This window comes from Mytilus californianus, unplaced genomic scaffold (assembly GCF_021869535.1).
Source record: "Mytilus californianus isolate M0D057914Y unplaced genomic scaffold, xbMytCali1.0.p SCAF_10, whole genome shotgun sequence".
In the NCBI taxonomy this organism is placed as follows: Eukaryota; Metazoa; Mollusca; class Bivalvia; order Mytilida; family Mytilidae; genus Mytilus; species Mytilus californianus.
Window position 1 is genome coordinate 9,312,354 of NW_026262582.1, and position 23,583 is coordinate 9,335,936.

The 23,583-nt window shown below is 33.7% G+C and overlaps 1 protein-coding gene across 2 annotated transcripts in view; it reads left to right on the forward strand.

The window, feature by feature from the left end:
- The window catches only part of LOC127717568 (titin-like), a 143,200-nt gene that overhangs the window by 33,129 nt on the left and 86,488 nt on the right, over positions 1-23,583 (forward strand). For both annotated transcript variants that reach the window (XM_052223255.1, XM_052223256.1), the window contains 17 exons: positions 806-928; positions 2,132-2,368; positions 3,373-3,532; positions 4,594-4,769; positions 5,344-5,807; positions 6,178-6,365; positions 7,304-7,444; positions 9,430-9,605; positions 9,990-10,061; positions 11,659-11,961; positions 13,035-13,085; positions 14,867-15,169; positions 17,518-17,823; positions 20,808-21,125; positions 21,481-21,771; positions 22,232-22,522; positions 22,891-23,193. In XM_052223255.1, coding sequence (XP_052079215.1) covers positions 806-928; positions 2,132-2,368; positions 3,373-3,532; positions 4,594-4,769; positions 5,344-5,807; positions 6,178-6,365; positions 7,304-7,444; positions 9,430-9,605; positions 9,990-10,061; positions 11,659-11,961; positions 13,035-13,085; positions 14,867-15,169; positions 17,518-17,823; positions 20,808-21,125; positions 21,481-21,771; positions 22,232-22,522; positions 22,891-23,193 — 3,903 coding nt within the window. The remainder of the gene's footprint in view (positions 1-805; positions 929-2,131; positions 2,369-3,372; positions 3,533-4,593; positions 4,770-5,343; positions 5,808-6,177; positions 6,366-7,303; positions 7,445-9,429; positions 9,606-9,989; positions 10,062-11,658; positions 11,962-13,034; positions 13,086-14,866; positions 15,170-17,517; positions 17,824-20,807; positions 21,126-21,480; positions 21,772-22,231; positions 22,523-22,890; positions 23,194-23,583) is intronic.

Here is a 23,583-nt window from a genome sequence, read left to right on the forward strand (position 1 = left end):
CCTAGTTGGAGACAGAGGTATAAAAGGGACTGTTTATATTTTCAGATTTCTATATACTAGGGTCCACAAGGAAGGACCTAGTAAGAGACAGATGTATAATAGGGACTGTTTATATTTTTAGATTTCAATATACTAGGGACCACAAGGAAGGACCTAGTTGGAGACAGAGGTATAAAAGGGACTGTTTATATTTTTAGATTTCAATATACTAGGGACCACAAGCAAGGACCTAGTTAGAGACAGATGTATAATAGGGACTGTTTATATTTTTAGATTTCAATATACTAGGGACCACAAGCAAGGACCTAGTTGGAGACAGAGGTATAAAAGGGACTGTTTATATTTTCAGATTTCTATATACTAGGGTCCACAAGGAAGGACCTAGTTAGAGACAGATGTATAATAGGGACTGTTTATATTTTTAGATTTCAATATACTAGGGACCACAAGCAAGGACCTAGTTGGAGACAGAGGTATAAAAGGGACTGTTTATATTTTCAGATTTCTATATACTAGGGTCCACAAGGAAGGACCTAGTAAGAGACAGATGTATAATAGGGACTGTTTATATTTTTAGATTTCAATATACTAGGGACCACAAGGAAGGACCTAGTTAGAGACAGATGTATAATAGGGACTGTTTATATTTTTAGATTTCAATATACTAGGGACCACAAGCAAGGACCTAGTTGGAGACAGAGGTATAAAAGGGACTGTTTATATTTTCAGATTTCTATATACTAGGGTCCACAAGGAAGGACCTAGTAAGAGACAGATGTATAATAGGGACTGTTTATATTTTTAGATTTCAATATACTAGGGACCACAAGGAAGGACCTAGTTGGAGACAGATATGTAGCAGCTGAATTTGAGGATGGAACAACAAGACCTGTATTTAAAAGGAAACTACAAAAAACTATTGTAGAAGGTTGGTTAATTTTACATTTGAAAATAAGGAGATATTGTATGATTGCCAATGAGACAACTATTCACCAGAGACTAAATGAAGTGGAAGGAAGCAACTATAGGTCACTGAATGATTTTTGTCGAGCCTGCGGCTTTTGTCGCAGAAAGCTTGACATAGGGATAGTGATCCAGCGGCCACGGCGGCGTTAACTAACTACAAGCTTAATATTTCAGAAGGTAGAAGACCTGGATGCTTCATACTTTGTATATAGATACCTTATGTTATGAAGTTTCTGTCTGTCATATGTCCTTTGTCCTTGACCTCATTTTCATGGTTTAGTGACTACTTGAAAAAAAAGTTAAGATTTTTTGTAATGGTGATTTCTTTAAGTTTTCTTGGTCAAGTCCATATATGAGATACTATAAGCAATAGGTCTACTATATTTGGTGTATGGAATGATTGTAAGGTGTACATGTCCAACTTCTCACCTTGACCTCATTTTCATGGTTTAGTGGTTTAAGTTAAGTTTTTGTGTTTTGGTCTATTTTTCTAATACTGTAAGCTATGAAAGGCACAGACATGAAAAAATGAAAAACAATTCCAATGAGAAAAATATAAGCCTGATTTTTGATAAAACAATAAACAAACAAAAATCTGACTGACAAAGAATAGTATATTTCTCTCCCATGTAATTTTGGTAATTTGGCTTCCCATGATACCTATGGTGCTTTTCAGAAGCCCTGTATGGTGTCAGAATTCCATTTTGTACATACATTTTACTCAAGTCATCCATGGAAGTTCTGTTTTGAATTAATTTCATGTAAAATTAACTATAATAACAACACATTGTGATATCTATTTATTGGAGCCTTTTTACAAAGATAAAAGAATATTTATTCTTGATGGCAATTTCTTAAAGGTTTCTCAAAAGGTGACCATGCAGTCTAAAAGTTCTAACTGCAAATTACTTTATTTCTTTAGATAAATGTTAGGTTAACTGAATTTTAAGGGAATATTTAACTGATTTCAATCAAATGTGCAGGATTTTCTCGCTGTGTTGAAGACCCATTGCTGGCCTTCAGCTGTTTTCTGCTCTTTGGTCGGGTTGTTGTCTCTTTGATACATTCCCCATTTCCATTCTCAATTTTATTGGATTGATTTAACAAAAGAAAAATGACGAAAAGCATTAAACATTTTTACTATTATTTATTATTTTCTTTGCAGAAAATTCCACAGCAAAGCTAGAATGTGAAGTTGCTGGAATACCACAACCAAAAGTCCTCTGGTTGAAGAATAACAGACCATTGTTTGAATCAGACCATTGTAAGGTCATCACAGATGGGGCCACACACATACTCGAGTTTACCGACATCAGAAAAGGGGACACAGGCCTATATACGGCCAGAGCTATGAATGTTAATGGGTCCACAATCAGCACGACAGAATTATATGTAGGAGAAGGTAAGTCATTTTTTGTGATAAAGATTATATGAAATGCAATCAAAACCATAATGTCCCTGGCTTGATAGCAACATCATCCAAGTCTTATCTCTACCTTTGAGAGTTCAGACAACATAGTGTAGTGAGATGAACATTCCTCAGAACATATCCAGTCTAATATCAAACAATTGATTATTGATATATGCTCAGATATATTCAAGTTATAAACTAATGTATAAGTGTAGAACTATACTTGTAAAGTATACTATTATATTTAAAATTACACGAGTTGTAAATGGCCAATGAATTTATCTGTTCTAAAAAAAGGGTCAAGTTCAACTACAATTGTAGACTAAGGAAGATAACTCTAATTCAAAAATATTTCCGAAATGTTACATTTCAATTCAATGTTTAATGTTAAGTTTACATTGCAAAATGAAAGTTATCTTTACCCTTCAGTGCTCACAAGCACTGTGATTATTGGTCCCATTACAAAAGCATTAATACAAAAGCATTAATCAGTACAAGCTTTCTTGCACTGGATACACTTTTCAATAAGTTACGTCTCTTCGTTGATGCTCAAAGCCAAATTAGGAGTATGAATAACATTAGATTTGAGTGGTTCATCAATGAGACAGCAACCCGGGAAATATTTAGAAACCCATTTAGACGAAGATACTTAAATTCAGCTGAAAAAAGTTTTTATGTGTTATAATCTGATATTTTTTTCCTGAATGCACTTTCACTTCCAGATGTTGACAGGTATGATACTGATAGCATGTATCTTCACATCTTCTTTTATTCATATAAAACTATAAAGGCCATTCAACGAATGTCCAAAATCATCTACTTTCATATTTGCCTTAGGGAGTTGCAAAATTAGATTCGGTAAAATTTCTCTCTTTTTTTCTTTTTTTTTTTTATCTTAGTCAAACCAATACACGAAAACAGTCCCTAAATTTATATACCCTGTCTTACTGAAGAAAAAACAAATGGTGATGATAATTATATATATACTTTTTTAGTCCAACCAGCCTTGCTGAACAAATACAAAGAAGGACTATCAGACTCAAAGTACCAGACCCCAGCATACTTCTTCCAGATGAACAGTTGTCAGGTAGAAGAGGGTCGATTGGCTCGTTTTGACTGTCGTGTGGTAGCATACCCTAAACCTGAGATTGTATGGTAAGAATAACTCTATATGAAAGTCATCAGAATTTGGTGGATTTTCTTGAATTTTATCTTATATTCATACCTCTTACTTCCAAAGTCCTTCAACAAATTGCTCTGAAACAGTTACTTATAATCTTCATTAATTTGTCAGAAGTATATTTTTTGTCTTTAACTATGGAAATAACAAAAAATATTATAGATGTTCCATTCACACAATTTGGGCAAGAGTTATTTCCCTTTTGTTGTTTGTTGCATGTTGGAGGTCTAAGTGCACAAATTGCTTCATAAATCAGTGAAATTCCATTTGTTATACAGACCAGTAAACTTTATGATAAGTTGTTTTCTGAATGATTTTAATTCCCTTTAGCCTTGCTTGATTCCTCACTATGATCTAGTAAGGATCTCTTATCAGACTTACTTGTACACTTTGTTTCAATTTGATTAGTCAAATTGAAAAAAAATCAACCAATAGTCCTCCAAAATGGTAAGCCATGGGAATTAACTCAAACTGAAATTATGTCATATGGAAACCTATCCATACCCAAATTTGTTATGTCATTTTAAGTTATGATATTAAAAATGAAATACACTGTTGAGAATGTTATTGTTTACTTTGGATTCTTTGATTTTCGTAGGAACCAATTTTCATGGATTGAGGTGTCAACGTATATTTGTTCCGCCTAACAGATGTTCCACTAGAAACTTTGTTATAAACAATGCCATAATATCTGTTCCAGTTGGAAGAAATATTCTATACCATTTATTCCGTTAGGAACGTATACTGTAATATTTATTCCGCTGGATATAATATTCCAGAATACTTTTTCCATTTGGAACTAATATTATGAAGGAACTTCTATTTCGTGACAGAGGAAAAATGGTACTTTCGTTGGAAATTTGATTTTGTGGTTTGGTCAAAGTCTGCATACAAGCCTTTAGAAATGTTTACTTTGTTGAACCTTTAAAGTGTTTCACCTTTACCCACGAAATCCACGAAATTTGGTATCCCATGAGTTATAATGTATCCACAGTATTTGACAATAAGATGACATTAATATTGATATATTTTACAGGATGAAAGATGGAAAAGTAGTGGAGCCAAACGACAGATACAAACTACTAAACTTCAACAATGAAATCTATTCCCTTCTAATCCAGAATGTTGTCAAGGAGGACATGGGAAGATACACATGCTGGGCTCACAACAAATATGGAGAGGCTATGACAGAAGCTTATCTCAATGTCATTGGTAAGTAATTAGATCTATCGATGGCTGATTCAGGTCAGGATGTAGACAGCATTAGCTTCACCCTTTGATAGAAAAAATGCTATTCTTGGTCATTAACTCTTCAAAAAATATGGAGAGGCCATTACAGAAGCTTATCTCAATGTCATTGGTAAGACTAAACTAAAATATAGTTGTCTTTTAGGTTTCTCTACTTATTCTGTTTTCTTTATACATCAAATTGTCTACTCTAAAAAGTACTTTTTTGTTTTCCTTAGAATTTGCCACTTCCACTATTGATTTAAATCTATGCATTTTGCACTAATGGCTGTCTTGGAGAAAAAAGGTGATCAAAGGACATGTTTGAGTCTTTGAGACGGGTCATTATTTTGCTGCTGCACATCAGTTTTTTGAAAACAAGTGAATAAAATATTTGGTTTGACAAGCTTTTATCAAATGATACATTAAATACAACATATTCATTATAACTATATAAGCCTCTATACTTAGTGGATTAATTATTTCATTGACCTTTATTCCAAATGTAATTTCATAAATTAAAAAAAAAAATATTCATCTTTTTGTTTTATTTTCACAGCTTTTCATGATCAGCAGGAGGAAGGTGACATTTCACCGCAGTTCCTGACAAGATTTTATGACCAAACATTGACAGAGGGCGTGCCTGCTGAATTACAGTGCCTTATTGATGGCCGTCCATTTCCAACAATCAAATGGCTGTTTAATGACATTGAAATTATACCAAATGACAATGTTCACGTTTTACAAGAGAAAAACTTGATCGGTCTATGTATTAAGGAAGTGACCTCAAATGACCTTGGTACATACACTTGTAATCTGAAGAATGCCCTTGGAGAGGCCTCATGTAGTGCTGGATTAAATGTTCTCAGTGAAAAGATCAAGAATGTACCGGTATTGCCAAAATTTTTAAGGAAACTATCTGACCAAAATGTCAGAACGGGAGAAGGTGTCACTTTTGAAGTTGTTGTGATAGGTGAACCACCACCGAAGGTGACATGGTTATTTAATCATAAACCAATATCAGTAAGTATTCAATTTAATTTGATGTTTTCCAAGTATATTTTCAATTTAACCAATTTCCTGGATTGATGAAAAATTGTAATTGAAGATTCTTGATTTCATTCTTTTGACAAATTCCAACTTTGGATAGGTGCATAAACATGTGATTTAATAAATTATTTTTATCTGTAAAAAAGAAGAGGAAAAGAACTATGAAACTGACTTTATTAAATAAATTGTAATTTGTTTTTCTTATATTGCTGAAAATTTACTACAAAGGACTAGTTTCTGCATCAAAAATTTTAAGTCATAACTTCAGTATATAGTCAAAAAAGTTTTTTTTCTAATTCATATTTGTGATTTACTCAAATAAGTCATTCAAATTTTTCTATAGGAAACTCGCAGAAGATTTAAAATTAGCCAGGACGGAGATGTCTATAGACTGACCATTGAAGACTTGATTCTAGATGATGATGGTAAGATCACATGTAAAGCTGTGAACACTGAGGGAGAAGTCTACTCCAGTGGAAACCTCCTCGTTAGAGAGTCCAGAAGGGCATCAGAAAAACCAGAAGAACCAAAGTATGTGTAGTTTATTTTACAACAAAAACTTTACTTGAGTTAATCTTTCTTTTTTTCTTTTTTTATTTGGCAACTTTTCTCTTTTATAAACAGCCATTTAAAAACATTGTTAGGTCACTTTACCTATGAAAAATCTTGAGGTCAGCCTGAGTAAAATTGTTTTAAAACCTGCAAATTTTACAAAATGTTCTCACAAGAAAGTTTGTTAAATGGGCACTTTTCTCGTTTTTTATATAGATTAGACCGTTGGTTTTCCCGTTTGAATGGTTTTACACTAGTAATTTTTTGGGGCCCTTTATAGCTTACTGTTAGGTGTGAGCCAAGGCTCCGTGTTGAAGACCGTACTGTGACCTATAATGGTTTACTTTTATAAATTTTGACTTGGATGGAGAGTTGTCTCATTGGCACTCATACCACATCTTCTTATATCTATCTACTAGCTGTCAAATTCATGTTCACCGATTTGACTCAAATTCTCATATTCAATTTAGAACAATGTAAAACATTTATCCAAATTATAAAAAGTCTAAAATAAACAATTTACTGGGCATGGGCTCGATAATATGTAACTTCGTTTCATGTGTATTTTAGTCTAGACACCATCTAATTAACTATTGATTTGACCTCCGAAGACCTCCTATGGCCATATAAGGAATATAAACATAGATAAAGATATAGATAAGATAGCGAAAGCGTGCAATTGAATTTTTCTAGGTCTGTTTAATTATATGTTAATTGTCGTTTTTACCTGTATAAGTATGATTTTTTGTGGAATGAATCAGTCTGTCAAATGATTTACCTTTGTTTCACTTTCAATGTTGACATTCTTTTCCTTTAAATAACTTGACACGCACAATTCATGTGTTATCCATCTCTAGCTAAGGGGATCAACATCACAGACCCATTTTGATTTTTTTTACAAGTACCTTTATTTATAGATTCACACAGAAAGATTTTGATGCCAAATATGGCTATTTACCAACATTCATAAAGAAAATAGAAGATACTTCCATTCCTACAGGAAAAGACGGAAAGTTTGAATGTAGAGTGATGGGAATACCGGAACCAACAGTCACATGGTAAGCTTGGAATTATGGTAATACCAGTAGTTATTCAATGTGCTTCAACCGCCTGGAGTGCTGGAGGTCGTGGCTTTGATCCCAGTTCATTTCAAACAAGACTTGAAAATTGGTATTTTCTGTTTCTCCGCTAAACATGCAGCATTTAGGAGTAACTGAAAAGACTGAGGGAACTTCAAAATTTATTGTTGATTTTGAAACAACCAAGTGTGACTACCCTAGTTTGATTGATTGTTGATGCATAAAGCCATTTTTAGAACTGTTGGCTATTTTATGGCAGCCAGCCTTTATTGGTGGAAGAAACCAGAGTACCCAGAGAAAACCACAACTTTCTGCAGGAAAAGTGTTAATCCTAGTCAGTTAAGATCAGAGGCAAACTCAAGCAGGGTTAGAACTCACAGCCTTAGAGTTCACAGTCTAGTGATCACTGCAGATGAACTACTTAGACCACTCTGCCACCAGTGCCCAGTGAGGTTTGAGAGTACATTTGTCTTATATTACTGATAATATGAATTTGTAATGTTTTAAGCCTTTTAATTTTGCTGGAAAGGAGTACATTATATTATTCAAACCTCAAAAGTGATACCAACGAAAAATAATGAATCCACAGTAATTAAACTAAAGTAGTGAGATTATGATAGCAAAGATCTGCTGGTAGTTTTTTAGCTCACCTGGCCCAAAGGGCCAAGTGAGCTTTTCTCATCACTTGGCGTCCGTCGTCCCTCGTCTGTCGTCCATCGTCTGTCGTCCGTTAACTTTTACAAAAATCTTCTCCTCTGAAACTAAATTTAACCAAACTTGGCCACAATCATCATTGGGGTATCTAGTTTAAAAAATGTGTCTGGTGACCTGGCGAACCAACCAAGGTGGCCGCCATGGCTAAAAATAGAACACCGAGGTAAAATGTAGATTTTGGCTTATATCTCTGAAACCAAAGCATTTAGAGCAAATCTGACATGGGGTAATATTGTTTATCAGGTCAAGATCTATCTGCCTTTCAGATAAATTTTCAGATGAGTCCCTGAATTGGTAATTTTAAGGAAATTTTGCCTTTTTTGGTTATTATCTTGAATATTATTATAGATAGAGATAAACTGTAAACAGCAATAATGTTCAGCAAAGTAAGATCTACAAATGAGTCAACATGACCAAAATTGTCAGTTGACCCCCTTAAGGAGTTATTGCCCTTTATAGTCAATTTTTAACCATTTTTCGTAAATTTTGTAATCTTTTACAAAAATATCTCCTCTGAAACTACTAAGACAAATTTAACCAAACTTGTCCACAATCATCATTAGGGTATCTAGTTTAAAAAATGTGTCCGATGACCCCGCCCGCGAACCAAGATGGCTGACATGGCTAAAAAATTTGTACATAGGGTAAAATGCAGTTTTTGGCTCATATCTCTGAAACCAAAGCATTTAGAGCAAATATGACAGGATATAATTGTTCATTAGGTCCAGATCTATCTGCCCTGAAATTTTCAGACCAATCAGGCAACATGTTGTTCGGTTACTGCCCCTGAATTGGTAATTTTAAGAAAATTTTGCAGCTTTTGGTTATTATCTTGAATATTATTATAGATAGAGATAAACTGTAAACAGCAATAATGTACAGCAAAGTAAGATCTACAAATAAGTCAACATGACCAAAAATGTCAATTGACCCCTTAAGGAGTTATTGCCCTTTATAGTCAATTTTTTACAATTTTCATAAATTTTGTAAATTTTTGTAAATTTTTACAAAATATTTTCCACTGTAACTACTGAGCCAAGTTCATTATAGATAGAGATAATTGTAAGCAGCAATAATGATCAGTAAAGTAAGTTCACAAACACATCACCATCACCAAAACACAATTTTGTCATGAATCCATCTGTGTCCTTTGTTTAATATGCACATAGACCAAGGTGAGCGACACAGGCTCTTTAGAGCCTCTAGTTTAGTTGTGGTGAATATAGTTGAAATTGATTTTCAAATTTTAGGAAAAAAGACGGCAGAAATCTGACAAATGATGGTCATTACTTAATATCAAAAGATGGTGGTAACTGTTACTTGACCATCAGGGGTGCCAAAGATCGTGACCAGGGGCTTTATACATGTATCGTTGCCAATGCTGCTGGAGAAAACACCTGTACAGCTTACATGAAACTGACTGAAGGTAAATATTACAATAAAAATATATTTTCAGCAAGATTGATGAAAGATTCTAAAATATGGGCCAGATTTTTCGGTCAAACAACTGAAGTTCAAGACATCCTCTTTGACGATGAGCCTATACTCAAACATACAATGAGATTAAAAAAGTTCCATGATGTTGAGATGGAAAGATTATATGCACAGGACCAAATATATTGAAATGGTTTACAATATCAAATATTGGTTGCATGAGATATAATTAAATTGAAAAAAATTAAAGTTTAAAGGTACTAGGTTACTTGTCTATGGGTTTCTTTAAAAGCTGATATTGTATTGACAAGCATTTATTATAAAGAAAAACAAGATTATAAAACATAAATACTTTATATGATATTTAACTTTTTAGCTTTGAAGGCAGGAGAATACTTTGAGAGGGAGTCATCTATTACACCACTTATAAGAAGAGGAACAGGTGAAGGTTAGTCTATATTTAAGTATCGAAATTTGGATACCTCTCTTTTTCCAAAGTGGTATTTATTAAACCATGTATTAATGTGTATATGCAGGCAATGAAATATGTTTCTTTGAATGATTCGTCCTGAACATGCATGAAATATTTGCCACTGGACATTAAGCAACCAACAATCAATCGTCTTTGAATGATAGGCATTATCCCTAAATTTATAGAAAATATAGCAATGATAACAAAGTATTAACTGGTATGAATGTTTAAAGGTGTCAGACCACCAATTCAAAATCCCTATATATTCAACAATATTTTTCATATTTCGTAACTCACTAAATATTTTACATTAAGTTTAACTTCATGAAAACCATGTATATCCTGGATTATCGCTATTTTACGAAATTTTCCTTTGATCTTACTGACTGATAATTTCCTATCTCAGCACAGTAGAGTGATATGAAAAATTATCGCTAGAAACTAAGGGCGCACGCGCCGTTGTCAATGAAATTAACAACGTCGTCATAGGTAAAATAGCGATAAACAGATTATCATTGGTCATTTCAACTCGATTGTTTTTCTCACTTTTGCCGTACCGGCTCAAGCGAGAAAATCAATCTCGTTGAGATGACCAACGATAATCTATAATTATACATGTATCAACTTTCTACATCAAATTTTCATCCAATGTTTAAAGTCTTGTAGTGACAAATGATGTTTGAGAAGTCCCCTACTACTAAAAATATCATGTTGAATTACTAAAACCTTTTATTAGAATAATATTGAGCACATCTACCCTAAAATTGTATAGCAAGTTCATGCACAAGTAAATTTAGGCTCAAAAATCAAAATATAATTCTCAATCAGAAAATGCTACAGTCATGTAACTTCATTTGCTAGTTATAAGGTAACAACATACCGGTAATCAAAAGCACTATGTTTTGTCAGAGTAGGACTACTTTTATGTTGAGTGAATTGGTGGTGTGACATCTAAACCCCAATCTAAAAGGGGGGCTATATTACAATCATCTTCTCTGTCCATGTCCAACAAATATTTTTGTCACACATTTTTGTCAGGAATCACTGATAAGATGGATGAATTCATATTTGGCCAGTTTATTGAACTTAACATTTTTCGTCATGCATTTCTCCAGTATTTGTTTCTGTGGGACCTCTACTTCCTGTTTTCAGATACTTTGAATACTAGTGGAGTATGCTTAGAACAATAAGACATGCATTCTTGTTTTTGTAAAATTTCTGATTTTCAAAAAACTGTTTTATTTGTCCTTTTTGTTTCTAGACATTAATGAACCTTCAACACTATAAATGTGTCAAGGAATAATTTAATCAAAAATTGAATGCACAAAAAAAGGAATTTTTACATATATAAATTTTTATAACCTATCTTATTTGACACAGCATTTCTGAAGTCATAATCAACAAATGCTGTGAAAATGAGAACATTTCCTTAATTTTAGTTTTTGACATCTCAAAAACACAAATTTTTTACCAAAAAACAAGAAACAATGTTGCCAAATTGTATGTCCACCATATTCCTCTCGTTACAAGTGTACACATTTTTATATGACTGCAAAATTATTGCTATTTTCAGTTCCCACAATGCCATATGAAAAACCAACCATCAGTGATATAAGACCAGAATCCACCAGGTTGACATGGCAACCAGTATTGACCTCTGCTCTCTCACCTGACAGCAAAAATATCAAATACCTCATTGAAGGGAGAGAACTTCCTGATGCTGACTGGAGAAAATTAGCATCTGGTATCCATGGAAACACTCATCTGCTGAGAAACCTCAGACCACAGAGAGATTATGATTTCCGAGTGAGAGCCGAGAACCAGTTTGGGGTCAGTGATGCAACAACACCAGCCATGTTAGAAAGACCAAGACCAGGTATAAATGACACTCGGATTTCTTTTACAATTTTCATGGACATTATATTTATAATGGGAGGGATGTGGTGTATTAATTCATACCTTGGATTGGTTATTATTCGTAAGATACAAATTTCGTGGGTAAAGGTAAACCATGAATTTAAATATCCAACCCAGTTCAAATTTTCTGTAGGCTTGTAAAATGTCTGCAGACTTTGGCAAATTCACAAAATCAAATATATACAAAAACACAATTTTCTTCTTTACATGAAAATAAATGAATTCCAAGTATCTCAAAATCCCAGCATGCACTGGACAGAAACAAAAGAACAGGAACAGCAATTGTATTGCATTTCCTTAGCTCATAAACACAGTAAGACCTAAAGCTCACATCTCATTGCTAGTTCAAGATGGCCAACAGCACTATTAGTTTGATCTATAAACTAAATAGATAATACTACACCCTTGCATTTGACTGACACAGTTGAGTGATCTTCTCCACAAAATATTCAAAGTACAAACGGCTTTTAACTATTTCCAAGTAGAACTTGTTCCACTGCAAGTCTCTTGAATTAAATTTTCCTATTGTGAAGGAACAGATTGAGTTAAAGTTCATACCATTCGTATTAGATACTTTCCTTATATTTTATAATTAATTGAAAGATATGTTTTGGAGATAAAAAAAATCCAAATTCCTGTAGAAACAAAAAACAGAATTTTGAAATCATGAAAAATATTCTAATAACAAAATTTCAGACACTAAAGGGGGAAAATTTCAAAGTTTTAAGATATACATTTTGTACATGTACTTTAAATTCAGAAATTATTGTGTGCATGTATTATTGCGAATTTTTTTAAGAATTCAATGGACAAAAATTGGAGATTAATTATTGCGATTTCAAGAAAATCTGAATGCAGATAAATTTATCAGATAACAGAATGCAAGTTCTTATCATTGTGATACTCACCGAGTCGCATTGATAAAAACCTCACAATAATTTCTAAAATTTCAGTTTTTGACTTGATCTCATTGTAAAATAAAAAAATTCTGCCACTGGCACTGCTATCATAACTGTTTTCTTTTTTTTTCAGAAGTTGATGACTTTGTCGACAGTATGAAATCAAAGGTACCCCAGTTTAAGAGTAAGTAACATTTAAATCTTTTTACATACTGAATGACAGATTCAGATTTTATTATTTTTTGTTTCTTGTTTTCTTGTTTGAAGGCATTTGTATCTTAATTTAAATTGATAAAATAGATGCAGGGTAAATGTAATGACACAAAATTAAAAAAAAATATTCACAGTTCCTCTTGACTCTTTATTATTTCAAGAAGATTGTCAACAGCCAGAGACTACTTATGGGTCTGCCCAACATAATTCTACAGATTAACAATTTAGGAAAGTTGTTTGAAAAAATGTTTAAACACAAGACAGGACAATATGCACAGCACAAGAAATGAAGATTTTAATTTCACATTCATTCACATACAGTGTTTAGTGACAGCCAATTGTCTGTACTTTCAAGCTCTTCCCAGATGTGATAAAATATGATCCAACCCTTGTCACTTTGTGTTTAGAACCTACCATAATATATTCCTGTTCATTTCCCATGAGTCACTGTAATTACATCCCTAAAAATGTTGCAGACTTTTGCTAATCTTTTTTTTTTGGTAAAATTTGATTGTTGTCAAAGTTCAGATTTTTTATATGACCGCAAAAATATTTTGCGGTCGTATATTGGTATGACGTTGTCGTCGTCATCGGCAGACCCATTGGTTTTCGCACTCTAACTTTAGTTTGAGTGAATGGATCTCTATGAAATTTTACCATAAGGTTCAATACCACAAAAGGAAGGTTGGGATTGATTTTGGGGGTTATGGTACCAACAGTTAAGGAATTAGGGGCCAAAAAGGGGTAAAAAATAAGCATTTTTGTAACTTCCAGACATAACTTGTGTATTAGTGTATGGATCTCTCTGACATTGTACCACAAGGTTCCATATCACAAAGGGAATGCTGGGATTGATTTTAGGGGTAATTGCCTCAAAATTTTAGGAATAAGGGGCCAAAAAGGGGAAAAAAACAAGCATTTTTCTAGTTTCAGGACAATAACTTGTGTGTAAGTGTATGGATCTTTATGAAATTGTACTACAAGGTTCCATATCACAAAGGGAAAGCTGGGATTGAGTTTGGGGGTAATTCCCCTAAACGTTTAGGAATTTGGGGCCAAAAAGGGGCCTAAAAACAAGCATTTTTCTAGTTTCCAGACAATAACTTGTGTTCAAGTGTATGGATCTCTCTGAAATTGTACTGCAAGGTACCATACCACAAAGGGAAGGCTGGGATTGAGTTTGGGGTTGATGAATCATTAGGGGGTTCAAAAAATTTGAGGGAGGGATTTTTTTCCCCCTTTTTTTCCTTTTTTTTTCTTTAAAATTTTCCATTTTAAATTGGTTATTTCTGATTTATATATAAAGCAAATAAATTGATACGGATTGAATAGGTAAATTAAAAATGTTTAAGTTCTTAGACCACATTCATTCTGTGTCAGAAACCTATGCTGTGTCAAATATTTAATCACAATCCAAATTCAGTGCTGTATCAGCATGAATGTTGTATCCATACTTGCCCCAACTGTTCAGGGTTCGACCTCTCCAGTCGTATCAAGCTGCGCCCAGCGGAGCATTTTATTATACAGTATTTTAAACTGAATGCAATATTACCGTGTATGAATAAAATTTCTATATAGAACTGAATATGTGGTCTATATACTGCTGATGATTGGTAACATAATATGGCACTATGAATAGATGCTGTGAGTTTGATGAAATAGTAAGTTTTTTGTTAAATCAGGGAAACAATGTTTTTAACTCATAACTGTATACATTTTTAACTCATAACTGTATACATTTTTAACTTATAGGACCTCCAGAACTTCCAAAATCAAAACCATTGATAGCTGACTTTGGAACAGATTCAGTCAAGTTGGCATGGCAACCAGCTTATGTACCACCTGCAGTAAAGACTGCACCCCCAGTGTCATACCGATTGGAAGCCCAAGAACTTCCAGCAACTGATTGGCTGCCTTTGAGTAGCAGACTAACAGATACAAGTCATTATTTATCAGACCTCCTGTCAGACAGGGACTATAATATCAGGGTCCGTGCTGAGAATAAATATGGTCTCAGTGAACCTACAGAATCTATTTGGATTCCAAGAGCAAAAGGTACACAAAGATGCTGTAATAAAATATTCCTTTGAAATCAATTTCACTGCTACAGTGAAATTAATTTTGTGTTTGATATAGATCCAAATGAAAAAGATTTGACTTAAGTGAGTGAATCTGGTTCTTTTTTTATCTGAATAAGATGACCTCTTTAACAAGGATCCGGAAATTTTTCCAGACAATTTCGGTCATTTTGAGATGTTTGAAAAGTTGGTGCCCCTTTTCAAATTGTCGATATCAACTTGACTATATTCATAGCATCAACGAACATGGCGAACTTGTATTGCTGTTTCATCGCATTTACTAAGTAAATGTCTTACCATTACCATGAAGGACAGTTTAGGGAAGGCAACAGTCTAAAATTAAATGATTTTAATGACTCAAAATGGTTAATTTCTCAGACATGGCTTACGTTTCTTTCGATTTGACAAAAGTTAAAACCGGAAGTTTGCGATATTTTAATGTACGAATAATTCCGGATTCATATCCGGGATTTGTTTTGTTTATCAAATTGACAGGAAATCACCGGCTTTTTATGGCTTTTTTATTTTATTACCTTTAAAAGTGTTTGAATATAACAGATAATAGTTGCACTCGTTTAATTTAGCATGAAATCAATTTGCATTTTACGATTAAATATTAAATTTGCTGAAGACAATTTCACGCATGCGTATTACATAGTAAATAAAGCACATGTGTTACTCATGAAAAAATACTTTTTTCTATGTAAATTTAGATTTAATTTATAAATCAGAATTGATGACTGTCTTTGATGAAAGGTAAATAAATAATGAATACACTTGTCAGGAAACTTTAATGTTTTAAAGATATTATTCTGAGCTTGTGATCACTGTCAGGTGTGAATTAAAACCACAGGTAAAAAGTGATTAGCGATCATCAGCCAATGTTTCCCGGAGGCATTGATATAGATATTAGGAGGGCCCTCAGGATTATCAAACTACTGTAGTGGCAGTTTTATTACAGGAAAGGGATTATAAACAAAAACAAGTGATCACAAGTGCAAAATGGCGACTAAGAAATCCGATTTCAAACATTGAGTCAATGAAATGACCGAAATTACTTCTGTAAAAAAATAAAATTTGTCCTAAATCCCAATTACTCGTTTAGGACAAATACTTTCATCTTAGGACATGACTGGCAAATATGACCGTTTCCGGACCCTTGCTCTGTAAACCAAATTTTTGTGGACACTTCTTTTCATGTTAGCCCTTTGTAGTCAACTTCACAGTGATTTATTTTCATAATTTTTAGTCATACTTGTGAAGATCCAAGTTTTATATGTTTGTGACAATCTTTATTCATTCTACTTTTTTACACACAAACAATTAGTTGGTTTACAGTATTTTAAATCGTCCAATGGTAACAGGGATCAGTAAGCTTAGGTAAAATTAGCTGTCAGCACAGTCATTGGAAGATCGGCAAAAAAAGAGGCGACTTTATATTGTTGAGTAAAATCAGTTTAAATGTTGTTTGATTGATGATGGATGGATGGATGGCTGCTTAATGTCCATCAGCAAATTAATATGAATATTCAGGACGAGAACTTGTTAATGTGATATGAATATTAACCCTGCTTTGTACTAGAACGACATAAAAAGCTGAACAGGATTTTTAATGTGCTAGTTCACAAGGTAACAGTCCGCAAGTAGACATGTCACCTTACCCTGACACATTACTCTGACTCCAAGCCAACCAGTCTTTGCTCTTACTCGTTAATGCTGTGTGCTTAGCGGAGAAGCAGCAAATACAAATTATAAAGTCTTTAGTTTGACCCGGCCAGGGTTTGAACCCACGATCTTCAGCACTCGAGGCGAACATGCTACCACGAGATCATCGAGGGGATTTGTTTAATTGAAGGAATCTTTTTTACAATATTGGGCAAATTAAAGAACTAATAGAATCTTTACACATATAAAGTAAACATGTTTCGATTTCTTAAAATCAAGTACCAAAAGTGCAATAAAAACAGGGTAAAATGAAAAGATACAGTGAAACAGGATTTTTTTTTTATTTGTTAAAAGACAGTAGTGCAAGTGGTTGTCAAATTTTGACAATAAAATAATTTTTTGACAATAAAATAATTTTTTGAAGACAAGATGAAGAAATAAGTATATTTGATGAATTTTAGGATTTGGCATTCAATTAAATTGAATAATTGAAAAAAATGCATTACACAAGCATATGCATAAAGAGTTATATAAAACTCCATACAAACATTTCAAATCGAAATTCAAACAATTTCAAGTTCACTCAATTTAATAATAATTTATTCAAACAGACCAAAATTTGGATAGGTCATTATTTCATTTTGCATTTAATAATTCCAGCGTTCCCAGGTGTCCCCATTTCAAGACCAGAGATAACAGAAATGGAACCACACATGGTCAAATTACGATGGGAACGTGTCGATGTGCCATCATTCTCAGCTAATGACAAAGACCTAATGTACATGATAGAAATGCAGGCACCACCTGTCAGAGAATGGTCCACTGTTGCAAGAGACATACCAGGAACTGTCTATGTTGTGTCTGACTTAGAACCAGGCCAGGACTATAAATTTAGGGTCAGGGCCCGTACTCCGTTGGGTAAGGTCTCTGAGCCTTCACCAGTGACATCAGTTTACAGAACTGTTGGTAAGTTTACAGTTGAAAATATTAATTTTTATGCCCCCGTCGTAGCAGAGGGGGCATTAAGTTTTACCCTTGTCCGTCTGTACGTACATATGTATGTCCCAAAGTTGGTTTCCGTTCTCTAACTTTAGTTTGCCTCTACCAAATGATATGAAACTTATACACAATGCTTATTACCACAAAACACAGATCAAGTGTGAATTTTGGTGGCATCACTTTTACCGTTTTAGAGTTATGCCCCTTTAGGGCTATTTCATTAAAATGTATGTGGGAGGGTAGGAAGGGACTTTAAAAATGTCCCTACAACCAAGAACCATTTTTTAGATAATTTTGCATAATGGTAATAGACGCATACTGAAAAAAGACCCATGACCGACATTCATTAATTAAACTTCCCTTCCTACCCTCCCACATATATTTTAATGGAATAGCCCTTACAAATAGAAAAATTGCTGAATTTTTCGTTTCTGTTGTCTAACTTTAGTTTGCCTCAACCAAATGTTAAGATACCTATACACAATGCTTCTTACCACAAAAGACGGATCAAGTTTGAATTTCGGTGTTGTCACTTTTACCGTTCTAGAGTAATGCCCCTTTACAAAAGGAAAAATGGCTGAAGTTTTGTTTCCATTCTCTAACTTTAGTTTGCTTCAACCTAATGTTATGATACTTATACACAATGCTCATTACCACAAAACACTGATCCAGTTTGAATTTTGGTGGCCTCACTTTTACCTTTCTAGATTTATGCCCCTTTACAAATGGAAAAACTGCTGAGGAATATTCGTTTCTGTTCTCTAACTTTAGTTTGCCTCAACTAAATGTTATGAAACTTATGCACAATGCTAATTACCAGAAAACACAGATCAAGTTCGAATTTTAATGGCGTCACTTTTACTGTTCTATAATTATGTGCTTTTATAAATGGAAAAATTGATGAATTCTTCGTTTCTGTTCTTTAACCTAAGAGTGCCTCAACTAAATGTTATGAAATGTATACACAATGCTTATTACCACACAACTCAGATCAAGTACAAATTTGGGTAGCGTCACTTTTACCGTTCTTGAGTTGTGTTCTTTTATAACTTAATATGTAAGCAGGGGCATCATCTGTGTCCCAAAGAAACATTCCCCATTTATTTAGTTAATCTTATTACAAGATGTCAATTTTATTAGCTCACCTGACCTGAAAGGTCAAGTGAGCTTTTCTCATCACTTTGCGTCCGTCGTCCTGCGTCCGTCGTCCGTCGTCCGTAAACTTTTACAAAAATCTTCTCCTCTGAAACTACTGGGCCAAATGCACCCAAACTTAAACACAATCATCATTCAAGTATCTAGTTTAAAAAATGTGTCCGATGACCCCGCCAACCTACCAAGATGGTCGCCATTGCTAAAAATAGAACATAGGGGTAAAATGCAGTTTTTGGCTTATAACTCAAAAACCAAAGCATTAAGAGCAAATCTGACATGGGGTAAAATTGTTCATCAGGTCAAGATCTATCTGCCCTGAAATTTTCAGATGAATAGGACAACCCGTTATTGGGTTGCTGCCCCTGAATTGGTAATTTTAAGGAAATTTTGCTGTTTTTGGTTATTATCTTGAATATTATTATAGATAGAGATAAACTGTAAACAGCAATAATGTTCAGCAAAGTAAGATTTACAAATAAGTCAATATAACCGAAATGGTCAGTTGACCCCTTTAGGAGTAATGTTCAGCAAAGTAAGATTAACAAATAAGTCAACATGACTGAAATGGTCAGTTGACCCCTTTAGGAGTTATTGCCCTTTATAGTCAATTTTTAACAATTTTTCGTAAATCTTAGTAATCTTTTACAAAAATCTTCTCCTCTGAAACTACGTGGCCAAATTAAACCAAACTTGGCCACAATCATCATTTGGTTATCTAGTTTTAAAAATGTGTGGCGTGACCTGGTCAACCAACCAAGATGGCCGCCACAGCTAAAAATAGAACATGGGGGTAAAATTCAGTTTTTGGCTTTTAACTCAAAAACCAAAGCATTTAAAGCAAATCTGACATGAAGTAACATTGTTTATCAGGTCAAGATCTATCTGCCCTGAAATTTTCAGATGAATCGGAGAACCCGTTGTTGGGTTGCTGCCCCTGAATTGGTAATTTTAAGGTAATTTTGCTGTTTTTGGTTATTATCTTGAATATTATTATAGATAGAGATAAACTGTAAAAAACAATAAATGTCGGCAAAGTAAGATCTACAAATAAGTCAACATGACCGAAATTGTCAGTTGACCCCTTTAGGAGTTATTGCCCTTTATAGTCAATTTTTAAACATTTTTTCGTAAATCTTAGTAATCTTTTACAAAAATCTTCTCCTCTGAAACTACTGGGCCAAGTTAATTATAGATAGAGATAATTGTAAGCAGGAAAAATGTTCAGTAAATTAAGATGTACAAAGACATCACCATCACCAAAACACAATTTTGTCATGAATCCATCTGCGTCCTTTGTTTAATATTCACAAAGACCAAGGTGAGCGACACAGGCTCTTTAGAGCCTCTAGTTTAGGTTGTGACAGTAACTTTTTAAAATGTGATAACTTCCTGAAAAAAAAAAATTTCAGGTTCAGAAATAACATTTTCCATTTTGAATTACTGAAATGTAAAATAGAAAGAGATTGTGGGGGTCAGGATGATAATTTATAGAAATTTTCTCTACTGTCCGTATGACCCAAATTTGATTAAAAAAAAAGCAATGGTTGAGAAGAAAATTTGTAATGGTAGTACAGACAAATTTATGTCAAAATTTAGTCCAACTGGATATATAAAAGATGAAAATATTCTTTGTGATAAAGAGAAAAGAGAATAAAATTAAAGACTCCTGAATTTCTTTTCACAAAAAATCTTACGATAAGCATTAAAGTTATACTGAAGTATTCATGATTACAAATACTTATCTTGTTAAATAAGTTAATCGCTCAAATTTTAAACCATGCATAATTATATTTTAGCAACTTCAATGGCACCAATTGATTCATTTGAACTTGAAGACCAGGATGTTGACTTTGACGGAATACGTTTACGATGGAATAGAGTGGAAATACCACCCTACGGTACTGATGAACAACCTCTTCTCTATATGATTGAGATGAATGAACCACCATTGGATGAATGGCGTCCAATTGTAAGTGGGCTACCGACTACCAGATACAGGGTGACAGACCTCATACCAGATAGAGACTATCATTTCAGAGTCCGAGCTCTCAGCTCTTATGGAGTTAGTCCACCATCATACACATTGCCAGTTTCTTATCGTAGACCTCTGCCAGGTAAATTAATTGTAATCATACATTTACAGACAAAAATTGCAGTGATTTTTCTTGTTTACCTGAACCAAACTAGTGGCACATTTTCTCTCCATAGCTTTTGATTTTTTATGGCTTTACCCTTTCAAAATATGACAGTGGAATAGGTTTGTGTTGTAGTTTATTGGAAACTATATTCCTTTTCCTTAATTATATTTGTATTTTAAAAAAAAAATTCTTTAAATATGGCTGAAATTTCAATGCATTCTGCAGTTTGTCTAATGTCTATGCCCCTTTAATAGCTTGCAAAATCTCTTCTTCTAGTATAAATTCACTTATTAACATTTACATGACTAAGTAGCAGCCTTATTATCCATAGGTCCAAGCCGTGTTTTGTCAGAATATCCACAAATTGTGTATGATGAAAGTGATGCACTACAGTTGGCATGGCAACCTCCAAGGATCAGCACTACAGAGCCAATCAGATACAGAGTTGAACTTCAAGCTCCACCCAGTTTGGCATGGAAACCATTGGCTACTGGTATTCCTGATACTAGATATCCCATCAGAGGACTTGGACCAAGCAGGGACTACATGTTCCGAGTGGTTCCAGAAACACGAGCAGGAACCTTGGAACCCTTGCCTCCAGTGTCTCTCACCTCCCTGCCAGGTATGTACGATTAAGCAGAAGATTAGACAGATTTTTTTAATATTGGGTTTTGTATAAAGATGACTCTACAATTTATAATTGGAATAGGTATCAATGTTGGTTTTACTTAATGTATCACTGTTTTCCTTTCCTGTGTTGTGAGCATGAGCTTTCATCCTTGACAAATTTCTCTATTATGTCTTTTGAAGTTTTCATGTTATATTTTGTTAATTTGCAAAACCACAAAGATTCAATTTTTCCTTAATCCAAGAAAATTGATACACACAAAAACAAATGAATCCACAGTACATGTTGTCAATAAGAAATAACATGATTTGTTTGGTATTGCTGACTAAAAGTAAGTACTTCTAGTTTTGAAATTTTTGCAAAAATGTTATGTTTATCTGAAGCATTAAACATTATCTGTATGCATGATCTGATTTTTATCCTTTGTGATGAGTTATCTCCCATCCTTTTCCAGCTCCTAGAACTTTCCTTCCAAGTCAACCAGAAATCCTTGATTATAAACCAGACTCTTTCATGTTGTCATGGAGACGACCTTATGTTGACACACACTTACCAATTATGTACCGTATTGAAATGCAAGAACCTCCAAGTGTGGATTGGCGCCCTCTGGTGTCTGATGTTGCAGATACCCGATATCATGTGACAGGATTACAACCGAGTAGAGATTATAGTTTCAGAATTGTTCCTTACTCAGGTTCTGATTACTGGGAACCACTGCCACCTGTTACAATTACCTCTATGCCAGGTAAGATCCCTGTCTATGGTGGACAGAAACTTTTCACAATAGAGGTTATGCATATGTACTTTGATATATGGTAAACATATATAAAAAATGTAAAACTTATATACTTTAAAATATAAAATATGGAAAAACATATATGTTTTAAAATATGAGATATGGAAAACATATATACTTTAAAATATGGAAAATTAAAGGAGTAAATACATGGTATTTGAATTTTTGCCCACTGACAGTTTACAGAACTTTGAAATTGAACTGGTAGGTTTATTAATTAATACTCTGAAAAACTTTGTCCACAAAACTGATACACAAGTCTTACAGGAATTTAACAATGTAATATAAGAAATAATTATATAATTTATATTTTGCAGTTAAACCAAGGTTCAGACCACACGAACCAACCATTACTCCCTTTGGAGACGATTCAATCAAGTTGTCATGGAAACCAGCAGATATCCCAATGTATCCAAGGACACCAGTACCAATACGTTACATCGTTGACATGAGGACACTTCCTAGTTACGACTGGACTCCACTCATGCGTAACATCTTGGACACATCGTATATTGTAAAGGGACTAAGTCCACTAAAAGAGTACCAGTTTCGTGTCAGACCTCAGACAGATTATGGCATTGGGGAACCTACAATGCCTGCTACATTTTATAGAAAACCTGGTAAAAAAAATTAACTCTGTAAATTTAGAAATTATTGCATGCATGTCTTATTGTTGAACAACGGATACAAATGTGGTATTTCAGGAAATGCTGTATACAAAGAATGCTATAGAAATTCAAAAATGCAATTTTTAATTTTTGTGAAACAATATCAGTCTGTCACAATTTTTGCAATAATAAAAACATTGTTATAATTTCTGAATTTACAGTGCCTTGAAGGTCATTCATGCAATTTATGATAACTTTATACTAAGATTAATCATTCTTCTTTTTTAATGAGCAATTTTATAGTGAGAAAAAGTTATGGTTTAAAACTATCTTAAAGTGAGATTTTAGATTATATTGGAAACTTACAAAACCACACAATAAGATATTCCAAAGTCTTAAAGT